At 44.7% G+C, this 23,265-nt stretch overlaps 1 protein-coding gene across 2 annotated transcripts in view; it reads left to right on the top strand.

The window, feature by feature from the left end:
* FBXO34 (F-box protein 34) overlaps window positions 1–18,788 on the top strand; it is a 94,582-nt gene extending 75,794 nt beyond the window's left edge. For both annotated transcript variants that reach the window (XM_060753519.2, XM_060753529.2), the window contains 2 exons: window positions 14,218–14,424; window positions 16,041–18,788. In XM_060753519.2, coding sequence (XP_060609502.2) covers window positions 14,345–14,424; window positions 16,041–18,114 — 2,154 coding nt within the window. In that variant the 5' untranslated portion in view covers window positions 14,218–14,344 and the 3' untranslated portion in view covers window positions 18,115–18,788. The remainder of the gene's footprint in view (window positions 1–14,217; window positions 14,425–16,040) is intronic.
* The last annotated feature ends 4,477 nt before the right edge of the window (window positions 18,789–23,265 follow it).

The following is a 23,265-nucleotide window of genomic DNA, read 5'->3' as shown; positions in this document are numbered from 1 at the left end:
AATATTGGTACATCAATAACAATCCAATGCATCTCCTGACTAAAATCGTGATCCAGTTTCGTCGTCCATATTACCAATCCTTTAATCATCACATTCATTGCCCCGAATTAACCAAATGCCTGTCCGAACATCCAGGTTTTTAATCTTCTTCGGAACACCATCAGCGAGGGTGCTGATCTTACCTCCATGGGAAGGGCGTTCCATAGTCGAGGGGCCACCACAGAAAAGGCCCTGTCTCTCGTCCCCGCCAGCCGCACCTGTGAAGCAGGCGGGATAGAGAGCAGGGCCTCCCCAGAAGATCTTAGGGTCCTGGTGGGCTGATAGGCCGAGATACGTTCGGATAGGTAGGTTGGGCCAGAACCGTTTAGGGCTTTAAAGGCCAACGCCAGCACTTTGAATTGAGCCCGGTAGCAAATCGGCAGCCAGTGGAGCTGGTGCAGCAGAGGAGTTGTATGCTCCCTGCGCTCTGCTCCTGTTAGTAACATGGCTGCCGACCGTTGGACTAATTGGAGCTTCCGAGCCGTCTTCAAAGGCAACCCCACGTAGAGATCCCTTGTATGATGGCCCCCCAAGTGTTGTGTCTTGGCATTGGGTCTGTAGGTGACTGTGGAGCCCTATTCTTGATCCACATGTTCTTCCACAGTGACCTACGAACCCACCACCAGTACTTACTTTACTTACTTACTTAGACGATCCCTTGTTGGACGAGTAAGATGGTCTTCCATGATGGGTTTTCTTGTGGATTCGTAGGTGGCTGTGGGGCCCTATTCTTGACCCGCATCTTCTCCCACAGCGAGGGCATTGGTTTCCAGGTGGAAGGCGGTCCCGGTCGGGGTTGGCTTGATGCGCCTTCCTCCTGGCATGTTTCTCTCTTTCACCCTCCACTTGTGCCTCCTCCACCGCCAGTGCACCGATCTTGGAGGACCTCATCCTCAAAGGGATTGCCTATGTGAAGTAAGTTTTCCCACCGTGAGGGCATTGGTTTCTAGGTGGAAGGCGGTCTCTGTCAGACTTGGCTTCTTGTGCCCTCCTCTTGGCACATTTCTCCCTCTCACCCTCCATTCGTGCCTCTTTGAATTCCGCAGCACTGCTGGTCACAGCTGACCTCCAGTTAGAACGCTCAAGGACAGGGCATCCCAGTTCTTCTTCTCAATGCCACATTTTAAAGATTAGCTTTAAACCCATCTTTCAATTTCTTTTCCTGTCCACCAACATTACGTTTTGCGTTCTTAAGTTGGGAGTATAGTAACTGCTTTGGGAAATGGTGATTGGGCATTCAGACAGCGTGGCCAGGCCAGTGGAGTTGATGGTATAGAAACATCACTTCAGTGCTGGTGGTCTCTGCTTCTTCCAGAAGGCTGACATTTCTCCGCAGGATTTTTTTGGAGGCAACACTGATGGAATCATTCCAGGAGTTGAGTGTGACATCTGTAGACAGTCCACGTTTCGCAGGCATATAGCAGGGTATAGCTTTATCAACAAGCACCTCGGTCTCCCTACAGATGTCCTCTATGATAGAATAGGGTTGAACTGGATGACCTTTGGGTGTGCCTTCCAAATCTTGGAGTCTATGATATCTTGATTAAGCAAATCTGGGATAGAGTTGGGCTCCACAGAATGTAAATATCCATGTTTGGGAACCATTGTTCTAAATCATGCAGATACAGTTTTTCTGAAGGTCTCATATCCAAAACAACAAAAAGGCATGGCCCAAATCTCACATTTATTGTTAAACCTTTTTGAGAGAAGGAAGTTTATAGTTTCAGCTGGGATAGTGTGAAAATTCTCTTTTCTGCTGTGTGCGAATTAGAATGATACAAAAACTAGGGGCCCTGGCTGCATTCCCATGGGTTGTGTTGCCTTCCCAACAATGGAGGAAAATAAGGTTGTAGTCCTTGTAGGCTGGTGTAGCTATGTTGACCTAGGCAATGGAGTAGTTGCCATAATAAAATGGCCAGTGATGACTGACCCGTGGTAGAGCAAGAGGGGAAGAAAATAACGTTGACCCATCTTGGTCTGATGGCAGGACAGCTTTCTCTAGCAATGGAAGAGGCTTTCCACCTGCAAATCGCTCTGAAAAAAAAACCACGCTCTGCCACAACTGACTGACTAGGATCCCAGCTCCCCTCCAATTCTGTTTTTCAAGAAGTGTGGGTGTGAGACGGTACATCAGATGTGCAGCATTTTACTTGTCACTGGGAATTATTCAGCCTGATGAATACTCCATTTTTTCTCACATGTCATTTTGGTGCCGTTTGAGCTGCGTTTGCTTGTCACTTGATGACTGCCGCAGTTGCTTCACGTGGCTTTCTCCTGAGTTGCCATGTGTTGAGCCACGGGTAGATGCAACATCACATGTGTGGCAGCCCCCCAACTTCTGAGTAAAAGTCAGGGCATCCAAGGGCACTTACTATCCCCTTTATAAGACTATCTCTGCCATTTGTAATTCTTTTTCTACTTCTTTGTACCATCCTACTGCTGCCCATATCCATAGATTTCCTGTTTGCCCTGTCCATCTTGACTTCCAGAAGTGACACATTTTATATGTGTTATCAGTGTTTGCAACTACTTACAATCTTTCTGAATGCCAAAGAAGAAAGAAATACAAAAAAGTTTTTTCATAATATCTATATAAATATCTTAATTGGTTGTCACCACAAAGGTTCTTACATGGCTTGATGGATCTGGATTAAACTTGGTAGACACACTCATTTTGATCCAACTTAAAATACTCGTTTTTTTTGGGGGGGGGTGGCTGATAGAGAGTGATGTGAGTTGTAGTCCAGCACATCTGGAAATCCATGTGAATCCCATTCACAATGTAGCTAAAGGTAAAAGTTTTCCAATGACATGAAGTCCAGTCATGTCCAACTCTGGGGGTTGGTTCTCATCTCCATTTCTAAGCTGAAGAGCCGCCGTTGTCCATAGACACCTCCAAGGACATGACTGCATGGAGCACTGTTACCTTCCTGCCAGAGTGGGACCTATTGATCTACTCACATTTGGATGCTAGGTTGGCATAAGCTGGAGCTAACAGCGGGAGCTCACACCTCTCCCCGGATTTGAACCTGCAGCCTTTTGGTCAACAAGTTTTAACCCATTGCGCCACCAAATCTGGACCAAATACGATACACCAATGTGATTTTATAAGGGGTCCCACATATTTTATAATGGGACAATGAATAACGTTATAATGCTACTATGAGTATTTGGAATAAACAGAATTAGAAAATGCATATCCAGGCAACGCCAGGTACATAAGCTAATATATCACTAAAACTAAGCAGCTTTTTGACTACAAAACTAGATCTAAAACACACCCTAACCTAGCATGTACCTATATCAACATACACAAATTAAACACGCAACTACATAAACTAGGTTCTTGTGGGTTTTTTCGGGCTATAGGGCCATGTTCTAGAGGCATTTCTCCTGACATTTCGCCTGCATCTATGGCAAGCATACTCAGAGGTAGTGAGGTGACATAAACTACATAAACAGTTTTACGAATGTCACACTCTCCTTCTTATTTGACTCCCTTTAAATAGTACTATGTAACCATACTTTTACTTTTAATAATATTCTTCTAATTCATAAATCTATTCATTAAATTTGCCCCCATCGCTGTTGTGAAAAAGGAATAAGCAAGTCCGAATCTTTCTTGAAGTTGGGCATGGATTTCACCTGTATCAGCACCAACAGTTTGTCCATCTCAGCTAATTCGTAGATCTTCGTCAGCTGTTCTTCTTACTTTGAGTTAATGGGTTCCTTCCATCTCTGAGCATAAATTATTCTTGTTGCAGTTATCATATAGCGTAGTGATCTTCCATGTGTTCTTTCTAGTTGATCGTCCAACATTCCCAACAAATGAAATTCTGCTTCATCATTAACAGTTTCTTCCAGTATCATATGTATTTCAGTCCACTTTTTCTGGACCTTTTTGCAAGATCACCACATGATTGTGCTCACATTTCCAGCGTTTACTAGAACTGCCTTTATACGGCTCTGCCTTTCTGGTGTCAAGTACCACCTGTACATCATCTTTTTAAAACTTTCTTTCAAAATGAACTTCAGAGTCTTTCTCCAAGAATGCCAAAGGTTTTATGACTTCCTTCAACACCCATTTATTAAGGCGAACACGAGAGAATAGGTGAAAAATGGGGCACGAACGCCCTCGCATTCCTTAAGCGATTCTGTCACTTCCTCCTCTTTTTGATGGAAAATGAGAAATCTTGGAATTGATTTTCTGTTTGTTTTTCAGCCCAAAGCCTGTGTGTGATCTTTCTAGAGCGGCACTTGAGTCGTGCCTTTAGCACAGGAATCTCTTGGCAACTCTTAAGCTTTGATCCTCCTTTGTTTTGAATCTTGGAAAGGAGATGATGGCTTTCCGAATGGCCCATCAGCTCTGGGCTGCTTTGATTACCAGAACAGATAGCAGCTTTAATTGAATTTTCTGGTTGGACATTTTTGATTTACCACATTTTCTCTTCCCCCCACCTTCCAACCTAATTACATGCATAAAAAATGACTGTAGCCGTAAAATGGGTCATTCGTATTGAGATCAGCTGTAGCGCCGAGAAAAGAGGTATACGGAGGAAAAACAGCTTGAAAGGAGCAAATGGGAGGAGGGATGCATGGGCTCACAGGTGTTTCTTCAGTCAATGGCGATTGGAGAGCCCTTGTAACCAGCCTACCATACTTCCTTGTGTCTGCATAAGTCCAAGGCAAACACAACTGTCCAATTGCTCTGGTTGAATCTAGCGCTGTCCAGATCCAAAGACCTAGCTCCAGTTTCAAACTGCAGACAAAGAGGTGGGCAGTTGGTTAATGGATAGGTTGCTGAGTTTCTTTCTTGGTATGTTTGTAAGTTGGCACAAAATTCCACTGTGTTTTAATGTTGTGATGTTGGCATTGTAGCTTTTTGCCTGCTTTCTGTCTGCAACTGCTTTTACTCCGAGGAGTAAAAGTTCTGGGAGAAAGCTCTGGAACTCACTTCCTGAGGACATCAGGCATGTCCCAACCTTGGCAGTCTTTAAGAGGAGCTTGAAGACGTGGTTGTTCCATTGTGCCTTCCCAGAATAATGATCCCATAGCACTTTGTCCTCCAACGCACTTTATATTGTTTTAGGTCTGCTTGTATGTTTCCACAATTTATTTATTTACTGTGTTTGTATACCGCCTTTCTCAGCCATATCGGCGACTCAAGGCGGTTTCCAACAAAACAGTATACATAGTATCACAACACAATTAAAAACATTACACTTACATAAACCACAACAGCAATAAAAATAACATCATTGGCGTCTCATTGTAAAGCATTGTCCCAATTCCATCATCAATCATCGAATTCCTATATCATTTATCCATATCTGTTACTCTGTGCTTGCTCAAACAGCCACGTTTTGACTTGCTTCCGAAACGTTAAAAGGGAAGGAGCAGATCTAATCTCTCTAGGGAGGGTGTTCCATAGCCAGGGGGCCACTGCTGAGAAGGCCCTGTCTCGCGTCCCCGCCAAACATACCTGTGACGAAGGCGGGACCGAGAGCATGAGACCCCATCACTTTTTTCGCCCATGTCCGGCATTATTTCTAATTTTAATTACATTTGGCCTACCCATAGATTTTAAAGTGTGTTGTCCTATTTGATAATGCTTATATTATTGTTTTATTGTTTTAAATTGCATGTATTGTTGTTGTTATTGCTTGTATTGTTGTATTGTTGTATTGTTGTATTTTGGGCTCGGCCTCATGTAAGCCGCACCGGGTCCCTTGGGGAGATGGTAGCGGGGTATAAATAAAGTATTATTTATTTTATTTTATTTTATTTTATTTATTTGGAAGGTTTCTATACCGGCCTTCTCACCTCAACCGAGGGACTCAGGTCGGTTTACAGCATATATGCAATTACAAAGTATACAAATACAACCGAGTGCAACATCATTAAGAATTAAAACAACACAATAAAATACAATAAAACATAATAATAATAATAATAATAATAATAATAATAATTATTATTATTATTATTATTACTATTATTAAGAATTGGTGGTTCTTTCTCTGGAAAGGCCACCTCTCCAGTAAATTCACCCAAGGGTTATCCTTAGGCTGTGGAAAGTACATTCTTACTTTTCTTGTTTAACTTGTCCAGATACTTGCTTGACTGTATTCATTATCCCCTTGTATCTCTCCCACTTCCTGGGTCCTTTGGAACAACAACAAAAACATTTTCTTCCTCCCCTCCTCCTTCTCCTCCTCGTCCTTCTTCCTCCACATTTTTCTTCTTCATCCTCCTTATTCCTTTTTTGTTTTGTTTTGTTTTAATTCCTCCTCCTTTTCTTTTTCTACCTCTTCTTCATCCTCTTCTCTTCCTCCAATTCTTTTCATGGTGTGTCCGGTTTCAGGGAGCATATTTTGTGTTTAAAAACTGAATGCCCAGGAATACATATGGACTTCATGAACTGTGTTGTACCTTAATCGTAAAGTCAGACTTGGCCATGGTAGTCCACGCTCTGGTTACATCCTGAATAGACTACTGCAACACATTCCTATGTGGGGTTGCCTTACAAGACTGTTCTTAAGCTTCAAGCATCCAGCGTGCAGCAGCCATATTGCTCACAACCTGAGGATGCCTGCTATAGATGCAGGCAAAACGTCAGGAGAGAATGTCGTTGTTGTTATTGCTGTTGTTCGTTTGTTCAGTCGCTTCCGACTCTTCGCGACCTCATGGACCAGCCCACACCAGAGCTCCCTGTTGGCCGTCACCATCCCCAGCTCCTTCAAAGTCATTTCCCCTTGCATTTTATTCCACTGAGGATTTTTGCTCTCTTCCTCCATCCATTTCCGTGCTTTGGCTATCACTGTGCGAGGAACAGGTGTCCCACTTTTCCAGTCTAACTCCATCCCCTCCTTGTAATGCTACTTCTCTCCTTGCAAAAGTGCCATAGGAGCAGGTAAGACGTATAGTTTAACATCTCCCAAATACTGTAGATTGCCCTTCCCCAATTCTGGTTCTTCTGTTGTCTAGGGCTGTAACTCCCTTAATCCCCAGCTTTCATTGGCAATTGACAGGCCTTGAAGCCTTAACATATCTGACGGAGACCAGCCTGCAGAAGCGTGCTATGCACATTTAATGTTTCCTCTAAGCAGAACTGGTGACAGCTGAGATTTTTATGCAATCACTGTTATGGATTTTTGATGCAGCTATATAAAATGATTTAGACCAAGCATGGGCAAACTTTGGCCCTTCAGGTGTTTTGGACTTCTACTCCCACAATTCCTAACAGCCAGTAGGCTGTTAGGAATTGTGGGAGTTGAAGTCCAAAACACCTGGAGGGCCAAAGTTTGCCCATGCCTGATTTAGACACAAGAGGTGCACAAAATAAATACGTTAAAGGCAGTTCTTCTGGTTCCTAAGCATGCTGGACTATCCCACAGAATCATTCTAAAATGGATTCATAGTTGGAAGAGACCCCAGGGCCATGCAAAACTACACATTTCAAGCCCTCCCAACAGACATCCATCCAGCCTCTGCTTTAAAACCTCCAGAGGAGACTTCACTGGACTCCAAGGCAGCATATTCCACTGTTTGAAAGCTCTTAGTATCAGGAAATCTTGCACTTTGTATCCATTGCTCTGTGTCCTGGTGTCCAGACCAGCAGAAAACAAGCCTGCCTCCTCAATATGACCTCCTTTCAGATTTTCAAGAATGGCCATCATATCCCCTCTCAAACTTCTCTTTTCCAAGCTAAACATAAACAGCTCCCTATGTCTCTCCTCTCAGAGATTTATGGTCTCCATGTTAATGACCTTTCTCTGGACACATTCCATCTTGTCTATATACTTCGTGAATTGCTTTGGCCAGAACTGGAAACAGGGTTATTATTCCAGGTGGGATCTGACCAAAGCAGAATAGAGTAGGACTGTGGTTTCCCACAATCTAGTCACTAGGCTCTTATCGATGTAGCCCAGAATCGCATTTGATTTTTTAGCTGCCACATCACATTGTTGACTCATGTCTGCTTGTGGTTTACTAAGACTCCAAGATCCCTTTCACATGGACTGTTTCTCCAACATCCAACTGGAGAAATTACATTGTTTAGCTGGTATTGCACCACTTGACATCCGTTGGGAAGTAGCAACCACTAGTGAAAGGACCAAGGCAGTGACATCTCCAGCCCATCCCCTGTTTTGTTATCAGCCAGCACACCAACGACTTAAATCAAGAAATAGTTTTCTAAGATCTACAGAGACACTCGCTAAAACACTTCCGCAAGTGAGACTCCAAAAGTGGCAGACTAAAACCCAGCACCTCGATCGATGGCTGATACCAAATGAGACACTCCCTCCTGAGCACACAGAAAACTGAGCGACTTGGAAGGCGCTGACCAGACTTCGCTCTGGCACCACAAGATATAGAGCCAACTTTAAGAAATGGGGCTACAAAGTAGTGTCCACGACATGTGAGTGTAGAGAAGAGTAAACCGCAGACCACCTATTGCAGTGCAACCTGAGCCCTGCTACATGCACAATGGAGGACCTTCTTATAGCGACACCAGAGACACCCCAAGTGGCCAGCTACTAGTCAAAGGACATTTAATAGAATGCCAAGTTTGCAAATTTTGTGTTTTGTTTTATTTGTTTGTTTTTTAATACAATACAACTGTTTGGTTCGCTCCTGAAATGATAAATAAATAAACTGGAATGACCTCTCTTGCACTTTGAAAGGATGCTGCCCAGGAACTGGTTTAAAGCCTCTTTCAGAACAAAAACCACTTTCCTTTGTGGGACAATCAGGAACAGTTGAAACTCCATAAGTTCTATATTCACAGGTTCAACCAACCCTCCCTTTTGCCATGTGCTGAGCACTATGCTGCTGATATGTGGACATATCCTCCTATGTCTTGCAATATATCAACATTTTACTACCCCACTGTATATCATGGGACTTGAGCATCCATGGATGGTGATATCCATGGTTACTGGTTCTGGAATAGAAGATACTGATGCAACAAATCTTTTTAAGGAAAACCCATGTTTGGAACACCTTAGGGTCGCCATACGTTTGGAAAGGAGCAGATATACCAAAAATGAGGTTTCCCGCCATTAACTGACCTGCATCTTGACGGTGGTGCCATTAAGTACATTTAGGGAGAGAAGCAACATTTGGGATGTTTCAAAGGCTCTCCCTTTGGCACGGTTTGTGCTGCACCATTTTGTGCAACTTCCCGTCTGATCTCCTTCTTTTCATTCTGCCACATCTCTTTCTTTTATTTCCCTTTTCTAAAGCCGAGGGATTTGTGTCTGCAGCATCCGGATATCAGCAAAAGCCCGCCTTAATTTCTTGTAAGGATAGCCACCCAGTGTGTGCGGAGCTGTTAAGCTGCCCAGAGCCATGGGTGTTCCCCAGAAAGGATTGCATGGGCTCTTTGGGTTTTCACATGAATATCTCATGTTTTAAGCAAACATGTGAGCCAGAGGAAGGAGTGTATCTACTGACCACCACTCCTCCAGCATTTTACGAAGGAATGGCATGTTCTATCTCACCAAATTGCAGGACACTGTTTCCTTTTCTAGCTTTTAAAAATAGATTAGAATTCGAGTTTGTAAAAGCCATCATTCAAAGTCCCCCTTATGCCTTTGTAAGTCAGGCTTAAAACATGATTGGATGAGTCCTCTTCGGGCTGAAATGGACGGGATAGAAATAATGTAAATAAATAATAAATGAATGCAATCAACCCTCCACATTTGCTGGATCTCTTCAAAAATGAAAAATAAAAAATGCAGCTCTGTAGTAATAAGTGACCCCCAAACTTTTAAAACAGATGACCATTTCATAGGGAGGGCAGCAGACTATAGTTCGGGAAAAAACATTAATGAATTCCTATGCACTTTGCACATATCGTATTTGTAGTGCAAAATAATATGAAAGAACAATGCAATATTTAAAATGAAGAACAATTTCAATCAATATAAATTTACCATAGTTACATTTATATAAATTTACCATAGTTAAAGCAGTGGTATTCCCTGTAGTAGCCTATGGATGTGAAAGCTGGACCATAAGGAAGGCTGAGCGAAGGAAGATAGATGCTTTTGAACCGTGGTAGCCACATAATGAGAAGACAGGAAAGCTTGGAGAAGATAATTATGCTGGGGTAAATGGAAGGGAAAAGGAAGAGGGGTCGACCAAGGGCAAGATGGGTGGATGGTATCCTTGAAGTGACTGGCTTGACCTTGAAGGAGCTGGAGGTGGCCACGGTTGACAGGGAGCTCTGGTGTGAGCTGGTCCATGAGGTCACAAAGAGTTGGAAACAACCAAACGAATGAACAAAAAAAAAATACCCAGATTTCAATGCAAAGTGTGGGCCTACTTTTGGCTCATGAGACAGTCAAGTTAATTAGGATTTTTGTTGTGCGTCTTCAAGTCATTTCAGACTTTGAGCAGCCCTAAGTTTAAAGTTTAGGGCAGTTTCCAGATCAAGGACCTTGAAGGGCCACATCTGGCCCCAGGGCCTTAGTTTGAAGACCCCCTGGTCTAAGTCCTCCTCCAGCAAAACTCTGCAGCCAACTTCTGCCAGAACCACACAGGAAGAACTAACGCTTGCAAGATGGTGGAACCCTCTAGGTCCACCAGCGTGATTCTGTGGTCAACATCATATCAATGTTGACCATAGAATCGCATTGGAGGATTTAGAGAGAACATTTTCATCAAAGCCATGAATAATCAAAGACACAAAAATCAAACCTGCAAATGTGGAGGGCTTACCATTCAAAATAGGTGCACCTGACGTGGTTTATAGAGATGGAAGAGACCTCAAGGCCCATCCAGTCCAGCCCTATCTTATCTTATAGGAATACACCATCCAAGCCCTCCAGGCAGATGGCTACCCATCCTTTAACCTGATCGCCCGAAGGCCTGGTCCCACAACCACATTTTTACCTTCTTTCTAAAGGTGAGGAGAGATGACAATGACCTAATTTCCCCGGGAAGCGAATTCCACAGGCGGGGGGCTACCACCGAAAAGGCCCTGTCCCTTGTCCCCGCCAAACGTGTTTGAGACAAAGGCGGGGCCAAGAGCATGGGCTCCCCAGAAGATCTTAAGCTCCAAGGTGGGACGTAGAAGGAGATACGTTCGGACAGGTACGCTGGACCAGAGCCATATAGGGTTTTATAGGTTCCTTTAATGTCTAGGTGGAATCTCTCTTTTTTTATAAGTTCCTTTAATGTTTAGGTGGAATCTCCCTTTTTCCTGCTATTTGAATCCATTGCTCCATTGCGTTCCAATCTCCAGAGCAACAGAAAGCAAGCTAACCCTCTCCTCACTGTGACCTCTTTTCACATATGTAAACATGGCCCTCATGTCTCATCTCAGCCTTCTTTTCTCCAAGCTAAACATCCCAAGCTTTCCTAAGCTGCTCCTCCAAGGAATTAATGGCTTCCAGACATTTTCCCATTTTATTTCCCATCCTTTAGAAATATTCAAGCTCATCCATGTCCTTCTTGAATATTGGTGCCCAGGATTATTCCAGGTGAGCTCTGGCCAAAGGAGAAGAGGGTGGGACCATGACTTCCCTCCATCTCGACACTAGACTCCTGTTGATGCAGCCTAGAATTGCATTGGTGTTTTTAGTTGCTGCATCACACTGTTTACTCATGTGGCCTACTAAGACTCCTAGACCTCTTTCATGTGTATTGTTGGTAAGCCATCTTATGTCTTTGCAGTTGCCTTGCCTGTTTTGCATGGAAAATTGAGCAAGACTGACCCACAGGCTGTGCTGGAGCTTTGATAGTGAGCCGCTTAGTGGTCAGATAAGTTGTGCGATTCTGGAAGTTTTCTGTAAGCATGAGGTTGTGCAAAGCAGGACTAGAAACCCTCAAGTTCAGATACTATTGAGGTACATCTCCCATCATGCTCTAACCCTTGGCCTATGTGCTAGGACTTATGGGCAATGCAGTCTGACAGGGATCACATTGGTGGAGCTCTGATCTTAACATGGCGATGCAGGCAGAAACCACAAAACAGGTGCCAAGATAACTCATATCTGTGGAATAGCACCACTGGCAAGCTTCGTGCTACTGAACATTAACCAGCTGCATGGAAAATGCCCCTGTGTTTTGCCGGCGGGTGGAAGATAAGCAATGAATTCATATGCTTTATCTCTGTGGAACAGATGTGGCATTGTCTGTTGCTTTTCGGTGGCAGGATCTCAGCGCTGCCTCTATGTAGAGGAACCCCACGTGTTGTTGTTCTCAGATACTACTATCATGGCCTGTGTGATATCTGTTATCACTGTGCAGTGTTTTTCTGGAAACTAATTTCTTAAGCCTCTCTCTGTGTGTGTCTGTGTAAGTCCACTTGTTTGTATTTTATTGTGTTTATTATTTTAGTCACAATATTTAACCTGGTTTGCAGAAACATTACCTATTTGTTGTTCAGGAATGCCATTTTTGCTTATTTTTCACCCCCTGATGAGGCAAAAGCTGTTATATTGATGCACTAAAGTGGGCTGGGGTCCATATTTTCTTTCTCCTTGGAAAGTTGCTCCTTTCCCTCCCAGTTTGGCCATTTTCCTGGAAGGAACTTGGAAAATGTGCAGAATTGTGCAAAACTTGGTGCCAAAAGTAAAGCGTTGCAGTGAAATTGTCGTAGTGCAGCAAGACCTGGAGCGCCTTCCTAAATACACCGTTGGAGGCAGCATTGACAATTATTTTAAAAATCTGAATGGATTTACATAATAAAAACTTACAGTAATTATCAGAATTGTCTCAATTTGTATTTTCAAGCTTTTGTTGGCAGAAATGTTTCAATAGTTTCAGTAACTTAGATAAATTAGTTTCAAAGCACAAAAGTTCTAGATTTATTTATTTATTGTATCAGGAGCGAACCAAGGGTACGGTTGTAATGTATTTTAAAAACACAAAGTTTTAAAACTTGGCATTCTATTAAATGTCCTTTGACCAGTAGCTGGCCACTTGGAGTGCCTCTGGTATTGCTGTAAGAAGACCCTCCATTGTGCATGTGGCAGGGCTCAGGTTGCATTGTAATATATGGTTTGTGGTTTGTTCTTTGCCACACTCGCACATCGTGGACTCCACCTTGTAGCCCCATTTTTTAAGGTTGACTTTGCATCTTGTGATGCCAGAGTGCAGTCTGTTCAGTGCCTTCCAAGTCGCCCAGTCTTCTGTGTGCCCAGGAAGAAGTCTCTCATTTGGTATCAACCATTGGTTGATGTTCCTTGTTTTTGCCTGCCGCTTTTGGACTCTCGCTTGCTGAGGTGTTCCTGTGAATATCTCTGTAGATCTTAGAAAGTATTTCTTGATTTAAAATTTTGGCGTGCTGGCTGATATCAGAACAGGGGATGGGCCAGAGATGTCAATGCCTTGGTCCTTTCATTATTGCCTTCTACTTCCTGGTGGATGTCAGGTGGTGCAATACTGGCTAAACAGTGTAATTTCTCCAGTGGTTTAGGGTATAAAGTGTATAAGGTAAAGGTTTCCCCTGACATTAAGTCTAATCATGTCTGACTATTGGTGTGTGTGTGTGTGTGATGTTCATCACCATTTCTAAGTTGAAGAGCTAGCGTCATCCGTAGACACCTCCAAGGTCATGTGGCCAGCACCATTACCTTTCCGCCAAACGATACTTATTGATCTATTCACATTTGCATGTTTTCAAACTGCTAGGTTGGCAGAAGCTGGGGTTAACAGCGGGAGCTCACCCTGCTCCATAGATTTGAACCACTGGCCTTTCGGTCAGCAAGTTTAGCAGCTCAACGGTTTAACTTGCTGCACCACTGGGGCTCCCATAAAGTGCATATGAAAAATAAATTAATGTTGTATTTAGACTTGGATCCTATTTCCAAGATACCGCATTCAGTACATATCTGGAAATAGAGATATTCCAAAAGTCTCAAAAATACCTGAAATCCAAAACATTTCTGATCCCAAGTATTTTCATAAGACACACTCAAACTGTATTTAAATAGATCAGTGGTTTGACTTAGTACAGACATGGGCAAACTTGGGCCCTCCAGGTGTTTTGGACTTCAACTCCCACAATTCCTAACAGCCTACCGGCTGTTAGGAATTGTGGGAGTTAAAGTCCAAAACACCTGGAGGGCCAAAGTTTGCCCATGTCTGACTTAGTAGAATGTGGTTTCCTACATTCCTGACATGACCTAACCACATCTCTCATTTTTATTCTTTTTCCTGCAGCATTTTGTAGGTGCCAAAGACCCAGTTGGCCACAGTGTGGGGCGAGACAAGCGGGTGCAGGAGCCCCAGCGGAGGGCTGAGATGGACTGGCTGTGACAGCCTGCCGCAGGTGGAGGAGCAGGGAGTTATGATGAAGAGTTCCTGCCGAGCTGGACTCCACCGGGAACTGCTGAATTCCACATCCTCCACATTCCACCCAGTCAAACGGTACGGTAGACCAAGGCTCTCTGCCCATCCACATCATTCCAAAACATGGGATCATAAAAGTTGAAAGAGACCCCAAGGGCCATGCAGTCCAACCTCATTCTGCTGTGCAGGAAAGCACAATCAAAGCACTTCTGACAGATTGCCACCCAGCCTCTGTTTCAAAATCTCTAGAGAAGGAGATTCCATCATATTCTCAGGCAGCATATTCCACTGTTATATAGCTCTTAATGTCAGGAAGTTTGTTCTAACAATTCCTGACATTTTCCTACAATTTGATTAGAAATAATAATAACAATAATAATAATCTTTATTTATACCCCGCCACCATCTCCCCAATGGGGACTCGGAGCGGCTTACAGGAGGCCAAGCCCAAGCACAAATTACAGCAGCATAAAACCAAAAACACAATCCGAAAACGCAGACATTAAACAATCTATATAAATAAAAATGTAATGTTAGTTCGTGCTACCATCAGAACTCAAAATCCACTGGGGGAATTGACACCAAATTTGGACACAAGACACCTAACAGTCCAATTTATGTCCTCCACTTAAAAAAAATGATTTTGTCATTTGGCAATTGTCGTTGCTGGGATTTATAATTTACCTACAATCAAAGAGCATTCTGAACTCCACCAATGATGGAATTGGGCCAAACTTAGCACACAGGGCTCCCATGACCAACAGAAAATACTAGAAGGGTTTGGTGGGCAGTCTCCTTTGGTTTTGGAGTTGTAGTTCACCTACATCCAGAGATCACTATGGACTCAAACAACGATGGAAGTTTGGGACCGGGGGGGGGGGGGGTTAGGGGTATCAGACGGGTCGCCACAGATCATCAGAAAACACTGTATTTTCTTATGGTCATGGGGGTTCTGTGTGGGAAGTTTGGCCCAATTATTTAGTTGGTGGGGTTCAGAATGCTCTTCGATTGCAGGAGAACTATAAATCCCAGTAACTACAACTCCCAAATGTCAAGATCTATGTTTCCCAAACTCCACCAGTGTTCACATTGGTGCATATTGAGTATTTGTGCCAAGTTTGGTCCAGATCCATCATTGTTTCACAGTTCTCTCTGGATATAGGTGAACTACAATTTCCAAACTCAAGGTCAATGCCCACCAAAGCCTCCCAGTATTTTCTGTTGGTCATGGGTGTTCTGTGTGCCAAGTTTGGTTCAATTCCATCGTTGGTGGAGTTCAGAATGCCCTTTGATTGTAAGTGAACTATAAATCCCAGCAACTACAACTCCCAAATGACAAAATCAATCCCCCCAACTCCACCCATATTCAAATTTGTGCGTATCAGGTATTTGTGTATCTGGTATTGGTCCAGTGAATGAAAATATATCCTGCATATCCGATATTTACATTATGATTCATAACGGAAGTAAAATTACAGTTATGAAGTAGCAATGACAATAATGTTATGGTTGGGGGGTCACCACAACATGGGGAACTGTATTAAGGGCCCGCGGCATTGAGAAGATTGAGAACCACTGGACTATCCCATCCCAAATTTTACTAGCTTCTTTGTGAGCATGCCAATGGGGGACATCCAATATTAGGTAACTTTCTTTAACAGGCATGTGATTTTTCTGTCTCCCCCTTTCCTTAGAATATCTGGCATGCACTTAAAGCCATATCTCAAGTTGCAGAAGAAGGAGCGGTCTCTTGACTTAAGCCTGGACTCCCCACGAAACCCACCCATGAGCCAGCAAAGGGGGGCCAGTGAAGAGGAGCCTGCCAGCGCTTCGCCGAGCCTTTTCCCCAGCCCTTCTCTCCGGAAGCCCCTGCGCGGCATCTCCCCCAACATCCTCTGCGTCAGGAACAACAGCCAAAGCCATGCAGAGGGGCCCAGCGTCAAGGAGAGGAGAGCCGCCCAGCCTGCCACCATTCATCAGGGCGACGACGGCGAAGCACCCCTCGATATCTGGGCGGTCGTGAAACCGGGGAACACCAAGGAGAAGATTGCCTTCTTTGCCGCCCAGCCGTGCAGTGACCACAGGGTGTCCTCCATGAAGAACAAAAGCAGCTGGGACATCGACAGGAGGGCGACGAAGCGGAGGAAAAAGTCCCTCGATATCAAAAGGGCCAAGGTCCACCTGGAAAAGATGAGAGAAACCAGCGGGAGGTGCCACCAGCCTGAGCCATTTGCCTGCAGCATTGAGCACTGCTCCGTACATAATGTGAATGAAGTCGGGGAGGGGGGCTTCCCGGGCCGGCCCCTGTCGGTTGTCGAGATGGTCGCTTTCCTGGAACAGAGAGCCAGCCTTTTGCTGGGCGGCTGCGCCAAAAATTGCCCCAGTGCCTCTGCCGTGATCAGATTCCCAGGGCAGCCCAAAGCCACTGCCCCTTCTACCCCCGGATCTTTCTCTGCCGTCGGAGCTGATGAGTCGCCGTCTGAAAAGGCACCCTGCCGAGGAAATGGCGGAGGTGGCGGCGGCAGTGACGGCGGGCCACAAGCCGAGCCGGTGCGTGTTTTGGAAATGGTCGCAAAGCTTGAATCGGAGTGCCTGAGGCGCCAGAGCGAGCGAGAGACAGGGAGCCTGTCCCGGAACAACAGTTTCCGGCGGAATGTGGGGCGGGTGCTTTTGGTCAGCGGAACAGCACCTGAAAATGGTGCCGAGAAGGTGTCTTCTGTTGGGCAGGAGGAGCACAACGACGAGGGGGTAGGGGAGCAATGGAAATTGCAGCACAGCTCTTCAGCAGAAGACAGCGAAGCTGGCCAGCCATCTCCATTTGTTGGTGCTCCAGAAGTGAGGAAAGACGTCCATCTTGACCAAGGAAACTCAGAAACTCCAATGATCCCCAGGCCCTCTCACCTTCCAACATATCCAGCCCTTGCTCAGGCGTGCCCACATTCCTCGTGTAGCAAGAACACCGTTCTTAGCAGCACATCTCAAGAGCCAGTTTCGAATTCAAACATCCGTGTGACAGAATCTGTGAGTATTTGCATATCAGTCGCTAGGACGGAGAAAGGTTGCAGGAAGAGCCAACCTTCCGACTCCAGCTTTGGTGAAGACGCCGTGCCGGGGAGATTATTTTTGCTGCTTTCTGAGTGTGGAATCTCTCCAGAGCGCCCTTCGGAAGAACATGAAGCGGATGGTGCTCAAGGCCAGGAACTCTCTTCCGCTCGTTGCATTTCCGGCGAATTCCCCGAACTCCCTTCAGAGGAGAGCGCTCTGCAGACGCTCGGTTCTTCCGCTCTGAAGAGGCAGCGGTCGCACGACTTCTTGGAGACCCGCTTCAAGATCCAGCAGCTTCTGGAGCCCCAGCAGTACCTGGTCTTCCTGCCCCACCACATCATCGTCAAGATCTTTGCCTTGCTGCCCACCCGGAGCCTGGTGGCCCTCAAATGCACTTGCGTCTACTTCAAGTTCATCATCGAGTACTACAACATCCGGCCGGCGGATTCCCGCTGGGTCCGAGACCCCCGCTACAGGGAAGACCCCTGCAAGCAGTGCAAGAAGACGTACTCTCGGGGGGACGTCTCTCTCTGCCGGTGGCACCCCAAGCCCTATTGCCAAGCGCTCCCCTACGGCCCCGGGTACTGGATGTGCTGCCACCGGTCCCAGAAGAGCGTCCCCGGGTGCAAGTTGGGTCTCCACGACAATCACTGGGTCCCCGCCTGCCACAGCTTTAACCGCACGCTTCACAAGAAATCCAGGGAGTCGGAGGAGGACTGTTAGGGCATCCTTGCGAGAGCCACGAGCTTTGGTGGTAGGACGAGGAGGAGGAGGACTCCACGCCTTGTGTGATGTTTACACTGTATATAGTTTGTGGGTGGTTGTTTCCTTTTTTTCCCCTTTCCACAGGGCTACGAAACTGCACATATTTTTTGAATCACAAAAGCCTTTTGACCTTTTTAGAGGACACGTCGTGTGTTAAGGCCATCTCTGTACAGAAATAAAAGCTCTCAAATCTCTTTTTTTGTCCCCGAGAGTGTCGAACAAGCGTTAATTTTGCTACAACGCAGCTATTGGAGAGTGTTGCGGCTACAAGTCCCGTCTTTTAAAGTGTCTCGTTCTCAGTCTGTGTATATCCTGTATAAAGTATACATACGTATATATAAATATATATAAAATATATATATATATAAAATATATATATTAAAAATTGTTTCTGAAAGGAAACTCTAAATAGATGAAAAAAAGAACAAATCTTCGGAAAAAAAGATGGTTTAACTGGACAACTTAAAACTAGACTTAGAACAAATATTTGTGATATCATAGGGTGGGAACTGATCAAAAGAGGAATATTGTGTAGGGAAAGAGTTTTAAGAAGAGCTCTGGTCTACTGTGCCCACCTTGCCTGGTTTTCTGTTTATTTTGTTTTTTTTACTTAAATAAAATGTGCATTCTCAGTCTGCCTTTCCTTAAATCATTCCCCTCCCTCTACTCCACTTCCTTTTTGCCAAGTACAGTAGAGTCTCGCTTATCCAACCTTCGCTCATCCAACGTTCTGTATTATCCAACGCAGACTGCCTCCCACCCGGATCCACAGCTGTTTCAATACATTGCAATGTTTTGGTGCTAAATTAATAAATACAATAATTACAACATAACGTTACTGTGTATTGAACTGCTTTTCTTGTTGATTTGTTGCAAAACATGAAATTTTGGTGCATATATTGAGAAATCATAAGGTAATTTGGCGTTTATCAAGTTTTTCCTTAATCCCTCCTTATTATCCAGTATTTCTGCTTATCCAACATTCTGCTGGCCCGTTTATGTTGGATAAGTGAGACTCTACTGTATTGCAGATGCCCAGAATGTATGAAAGGGACTCATAATCTCCTTCTGCTTGATTTGGAGCAAGGTGTAGAGCATCAGGATTGGAAGAGGTTCCTTTCTTGGACTACAATGTTCAGAACTGCAGCTCACCTCAATTTTGGGAGTGATAGTCTCGAAAAAGGAGTATTCTCCATTTCCCAGATTACCATAGAGTGAGTGTTTTGTTTTATAGGTGGGCTTATAAAGATTACCAATAACACTATGTAACACGATCTTTGTTCCTGAGATACAAATATCTTTTGATGATTGGTTCTATCATGTAAACATGGTAAAACTTGGTTCTTGGGGGACATCCTGCACCACATTTTCCGATAATTTTTCAATTAATATTTATTTATTGTTTCAGAAGCAAATTGAGAATACAGTTACGATGTATTTAAAAAACCATGTATGACGTCTGTAGACAGTCCACGTTTCGCAGGCGTATAGCAGGGTTGGGAGGACAATGGCTCTCCGTGCAGTCAGGAAGCAAAGCAACTTGAGATACAAAGATCTAGGAAAGCTATGAAAACCAAGACAGCAGGGATCCCTCTGTCTATGATTGCTCTCTATACAAGTGTGGATGCTTCTTTGCTTTCAACAAAGTAGTCTTTTAAAATAGTAAAACCCCAAGTTTTGGTGTTTGAAAGTAAAACAGCAATGCAGAGGAGCATCTGTTACTTCGATTTAGAACACAGTGCTTTTGAGAAAATGCTCCGGGAAGGGCTTTGTTTGCAGTAATAAGGACTCGATATCTGCCTCTAGTTATTTCTATTTCAGGTTGAGAAATGTTTCTCTTCCTGACAACCTTCTGGATGTCCCCCAGGTGATACGGATTTGCTCTCTGGCATGCTTAAGTTCCCTTACATAAGCAGGTAGACAGTTTTGGCTGGTAGTCGACAGCTATATTCATTCCGTGCTTACAGAAGCAATAGCAGTATTGCATATCACTGCACCTTGGTTTTGCCATGTTGCAGTTTCTACGATGGCATAGATGACACAGTGGAAGTGAGGTGTCGAGTCAAGTTACAGCCAGTCTCCTTGATGGAGGCTCTCAGCCATCAAATGCAGAATCTCGGCTTCCCAATCACTTACTTACTTACTTAGGCGATCCCTCGTTGTCCAAGTAGGATAATCCTCCAGGGTGGGTCCATAGGTGACTATGGAGCCCTATTCTTGATCTGCATGTTCTCCCGCAGTGAGGGCATCGGTTTCCAGGTTGGAGTTGGCTTGACGCGCCTTCACCTTGGCACCTTTCTCCCTTTTGCCCTCTATTAGTGCCTCTTCAAATTCTGCAGCACTGCTGGTCACAGCTGACCTCCAACTAGAGCGCTCACAGGCCAGGGCTTCCCAGTTCTCAGTGTCAATGCCAGAGTTTTTAAGGTTGGCTTTGAGCCCATCTTTAAACCTCTTTTCCTGCCTGCCAATATTCCATTTTCCATTCTTGAGTTCGGAGTAGAGCAACTGCTTTGGGAGACGGTGGTCAAGCATCCAGACAACGTGGCCGGTCCAGTTGATGGCGGAGGACCATCGCTTCAGTGCTGGTGGTCTTTGCTTCTTCCAGCACGCTGATATTTGTCCGCTTGTCTTCCCAAGAGATTTGCACCACAGACTGACTTGAATAAGGGTAAAGGGACCAAACAGGTTGTTTGGAAATGTGAGGATTGTAGCTAGGTAAAGGTTTCCCCTGACATTAAGTCCAGTCTTGTCTGTTTCTGAGGGATGGTACTCAGTCGTGTCCATCTCTAGGGGATGATGGCATCTCCATTTCTAAGCCGAAAAGTCGACATTGTCCATAGACACCTCCAAGGTCATGTGGCTGGCATGACTGCATGGTTTGCCGTTACCTTCCTACCAGAGCTGTACCTGTTGATCTGCTTACATTTGCATGTTTTTGAACTGCTAGGTTGGCAGAAGCTGGGGCTAACAGCAGAAGCTCACACTGCTCCCTGGATTCAAACCACTAACCTTTCGGTCAGCAAGTTCAGCAGTTCAGCGATTTAACCTGCTATGCCACAAACAGCTACAAGAAAACATGCTTGCTGGAACATATGAATCAAGCTAAATCACACCAATGGATTCTTTGATTCTTATGTACCAGATAGTGATCCGCATTGGGAGTTGTAATTAACCTCTAGGACAACGTTTCTCAACCTGGTGTTTGGGACTCCTGGGGGGTTGTGAGAAGTCAGAGGGGTTGCCAAAGACCATCAGAAAATACAGTATTTTGTGTGTCTCAGGCTGCGGGAAAATAGCTGTATGTTGCATTGTTGATTCTTCCTCTCCAACAAAATGGAAATGGCTGTTTTGGGGATCTGGAGATTTCGCTGTTGACATGGTGATACCAGTTGACTAAACTTCAACTAAAAAGAATGAGTGCAATATTGTCATCCTGAAGAGAAACTAGATCTTTGATAGACCAAAGAATCCTTTGGGCCACCAAAGGATCACAACTGGCATCTTGCTTTTTCAATTTTCAATGTGACATTTTGAAGCCTCTGTTAACCCAGGGAAAACAAGGTTCTCTTTGGGATGAACACAAGATTGGAACACACTACACACAGCCTAATTAAGCTAGAAACCATTGCCCATTTGGCACTACATCTCCCATGATACCTTCTCATACGAGGGGCGTTCATTAAAGATGTCCCCTGACCCACTTCTCGTGGACTGAGAACTATGAAACTTGGTCCAGTTCTGAGTCCTTCTCTCCATTGGTGCCACCTCGGGATACACACTTCTCCCATCTTTTTAACCAACTGTAAACACTTGCTTATAGAAATTGACAGATTGCTCCAAAAGCCACGTTGTGACTTCGGAAATTAGAGTCTCGTTACCTGAAAAATTATTGCCCTTCAAAAATAACTTCATTATTGGAAAGAGGAAGAAGCCTGATGGTGCGAGGTCAGGTGAATTGGGGGATGCAGTCAGATTTCAAAGCCACCGGAGCATGCTTCTTCCATTTGGGGAACAGGTTAGTTGTGAACTGGTGCATTGTCTTGCAGAAGGTGGACACCTTTGGTGAACATGCCACATTGTCTCTTGGTTTGGATGGCCTCCTAGTTTCTGCAGCAGTGAAGCCTAGTCTGCCCCAGTGATCATGGTCCCCTTTGCTTGGAAACCTATCAATACTACTCTATGCTGGTCCCAAAATACTATGACATGCATGACCTAACCTACCAAGAGTTGGGCACATGCCTTCTTTGGGGGTGGTGGTGAGTCATGATGCTTCCATTGCATTGACTGGACTTTAGTCTCAGGATCAGAGTGATGGACCCAGCTTTCACCCTGTGTGATCAGTCTGTTGAAAAAGTCCTGGTTTGGTACATAATTGTCAAGAGAGCCTGAGAGCATTTGACTCGTTCCTGCTTCTGGAAAGGTGTGAGCAGCTGGGGGACCCAGCGGGTGGATATCTTGTGCATGTGAAGATGGTCTTGGGTGATTTTTTTTTCATGGACCCCACACTCTAGACATTTTGGGCTACATGGCGAATGGTTACGTGGTGATTTTCCAAAATAGTGACTTCCACTTGCTGAATGGTGTGTTCATCAGTTGCAGGGTGGGGTCGCCCTGGAATTGGAGCTGTTTGCACCGAAGTATGACCACATTTGAATTGAGTTGTAGGTTTTTTGGGCTATATGGCCATGTTCTAGAAGCATTCTCTACTGACGTTTTGCCTGCATGTATGGCAAGCATCTTCAGAGGTTGTGAAGTTTGTGAGGTTGTGACCTCACAACCTCTGAGGATGCCTGCAGGCGAAATGTCAGGAGGGAATGCTTCTAGAACATGGCCATATAGCCTGAAAAACCTACAACAACCCAGTGATTCCAGCCATGAAAGCCTTCGACGATACACATTTGAATTGATGATGCCAGTTCTTTTCTCCATTATATGATGGCGAATCATCCCTAGAAACCTCTTTTGTCTCCTCAAACGTCTCCTTTGGTTCCTTTCAAGGAAAGGAACTTGAGGACTGCTCTGTATTCCGCTGGGTCCATTCTCAAACCTCACAGCACTCCAGCACCTGTCACATCAAGACCATTCTCAGTTCTGAGTTGTAAATTGGCA

Source organism: Anolis sagrei, chromosome 1, assembly GCF_037176765.1.
Source record: "Anolis sagrei isolate rAnoSag1 chromosome 1, rAnoSag1.mat, whole genome shotgun sequence".
NCBI classification, from domain to species: domain Eukaryota; kingdom Metazoa; phylum Chordata; class Lepidosauria; order Squamata; family Dactyloidae; genus Anolis; species Anolis sagrei.
The sequence above is the reverse complement of the archived record's forward strand: the minus strand, read 5'-3'. Positions and strand labels throughout refer to the sequence as shown.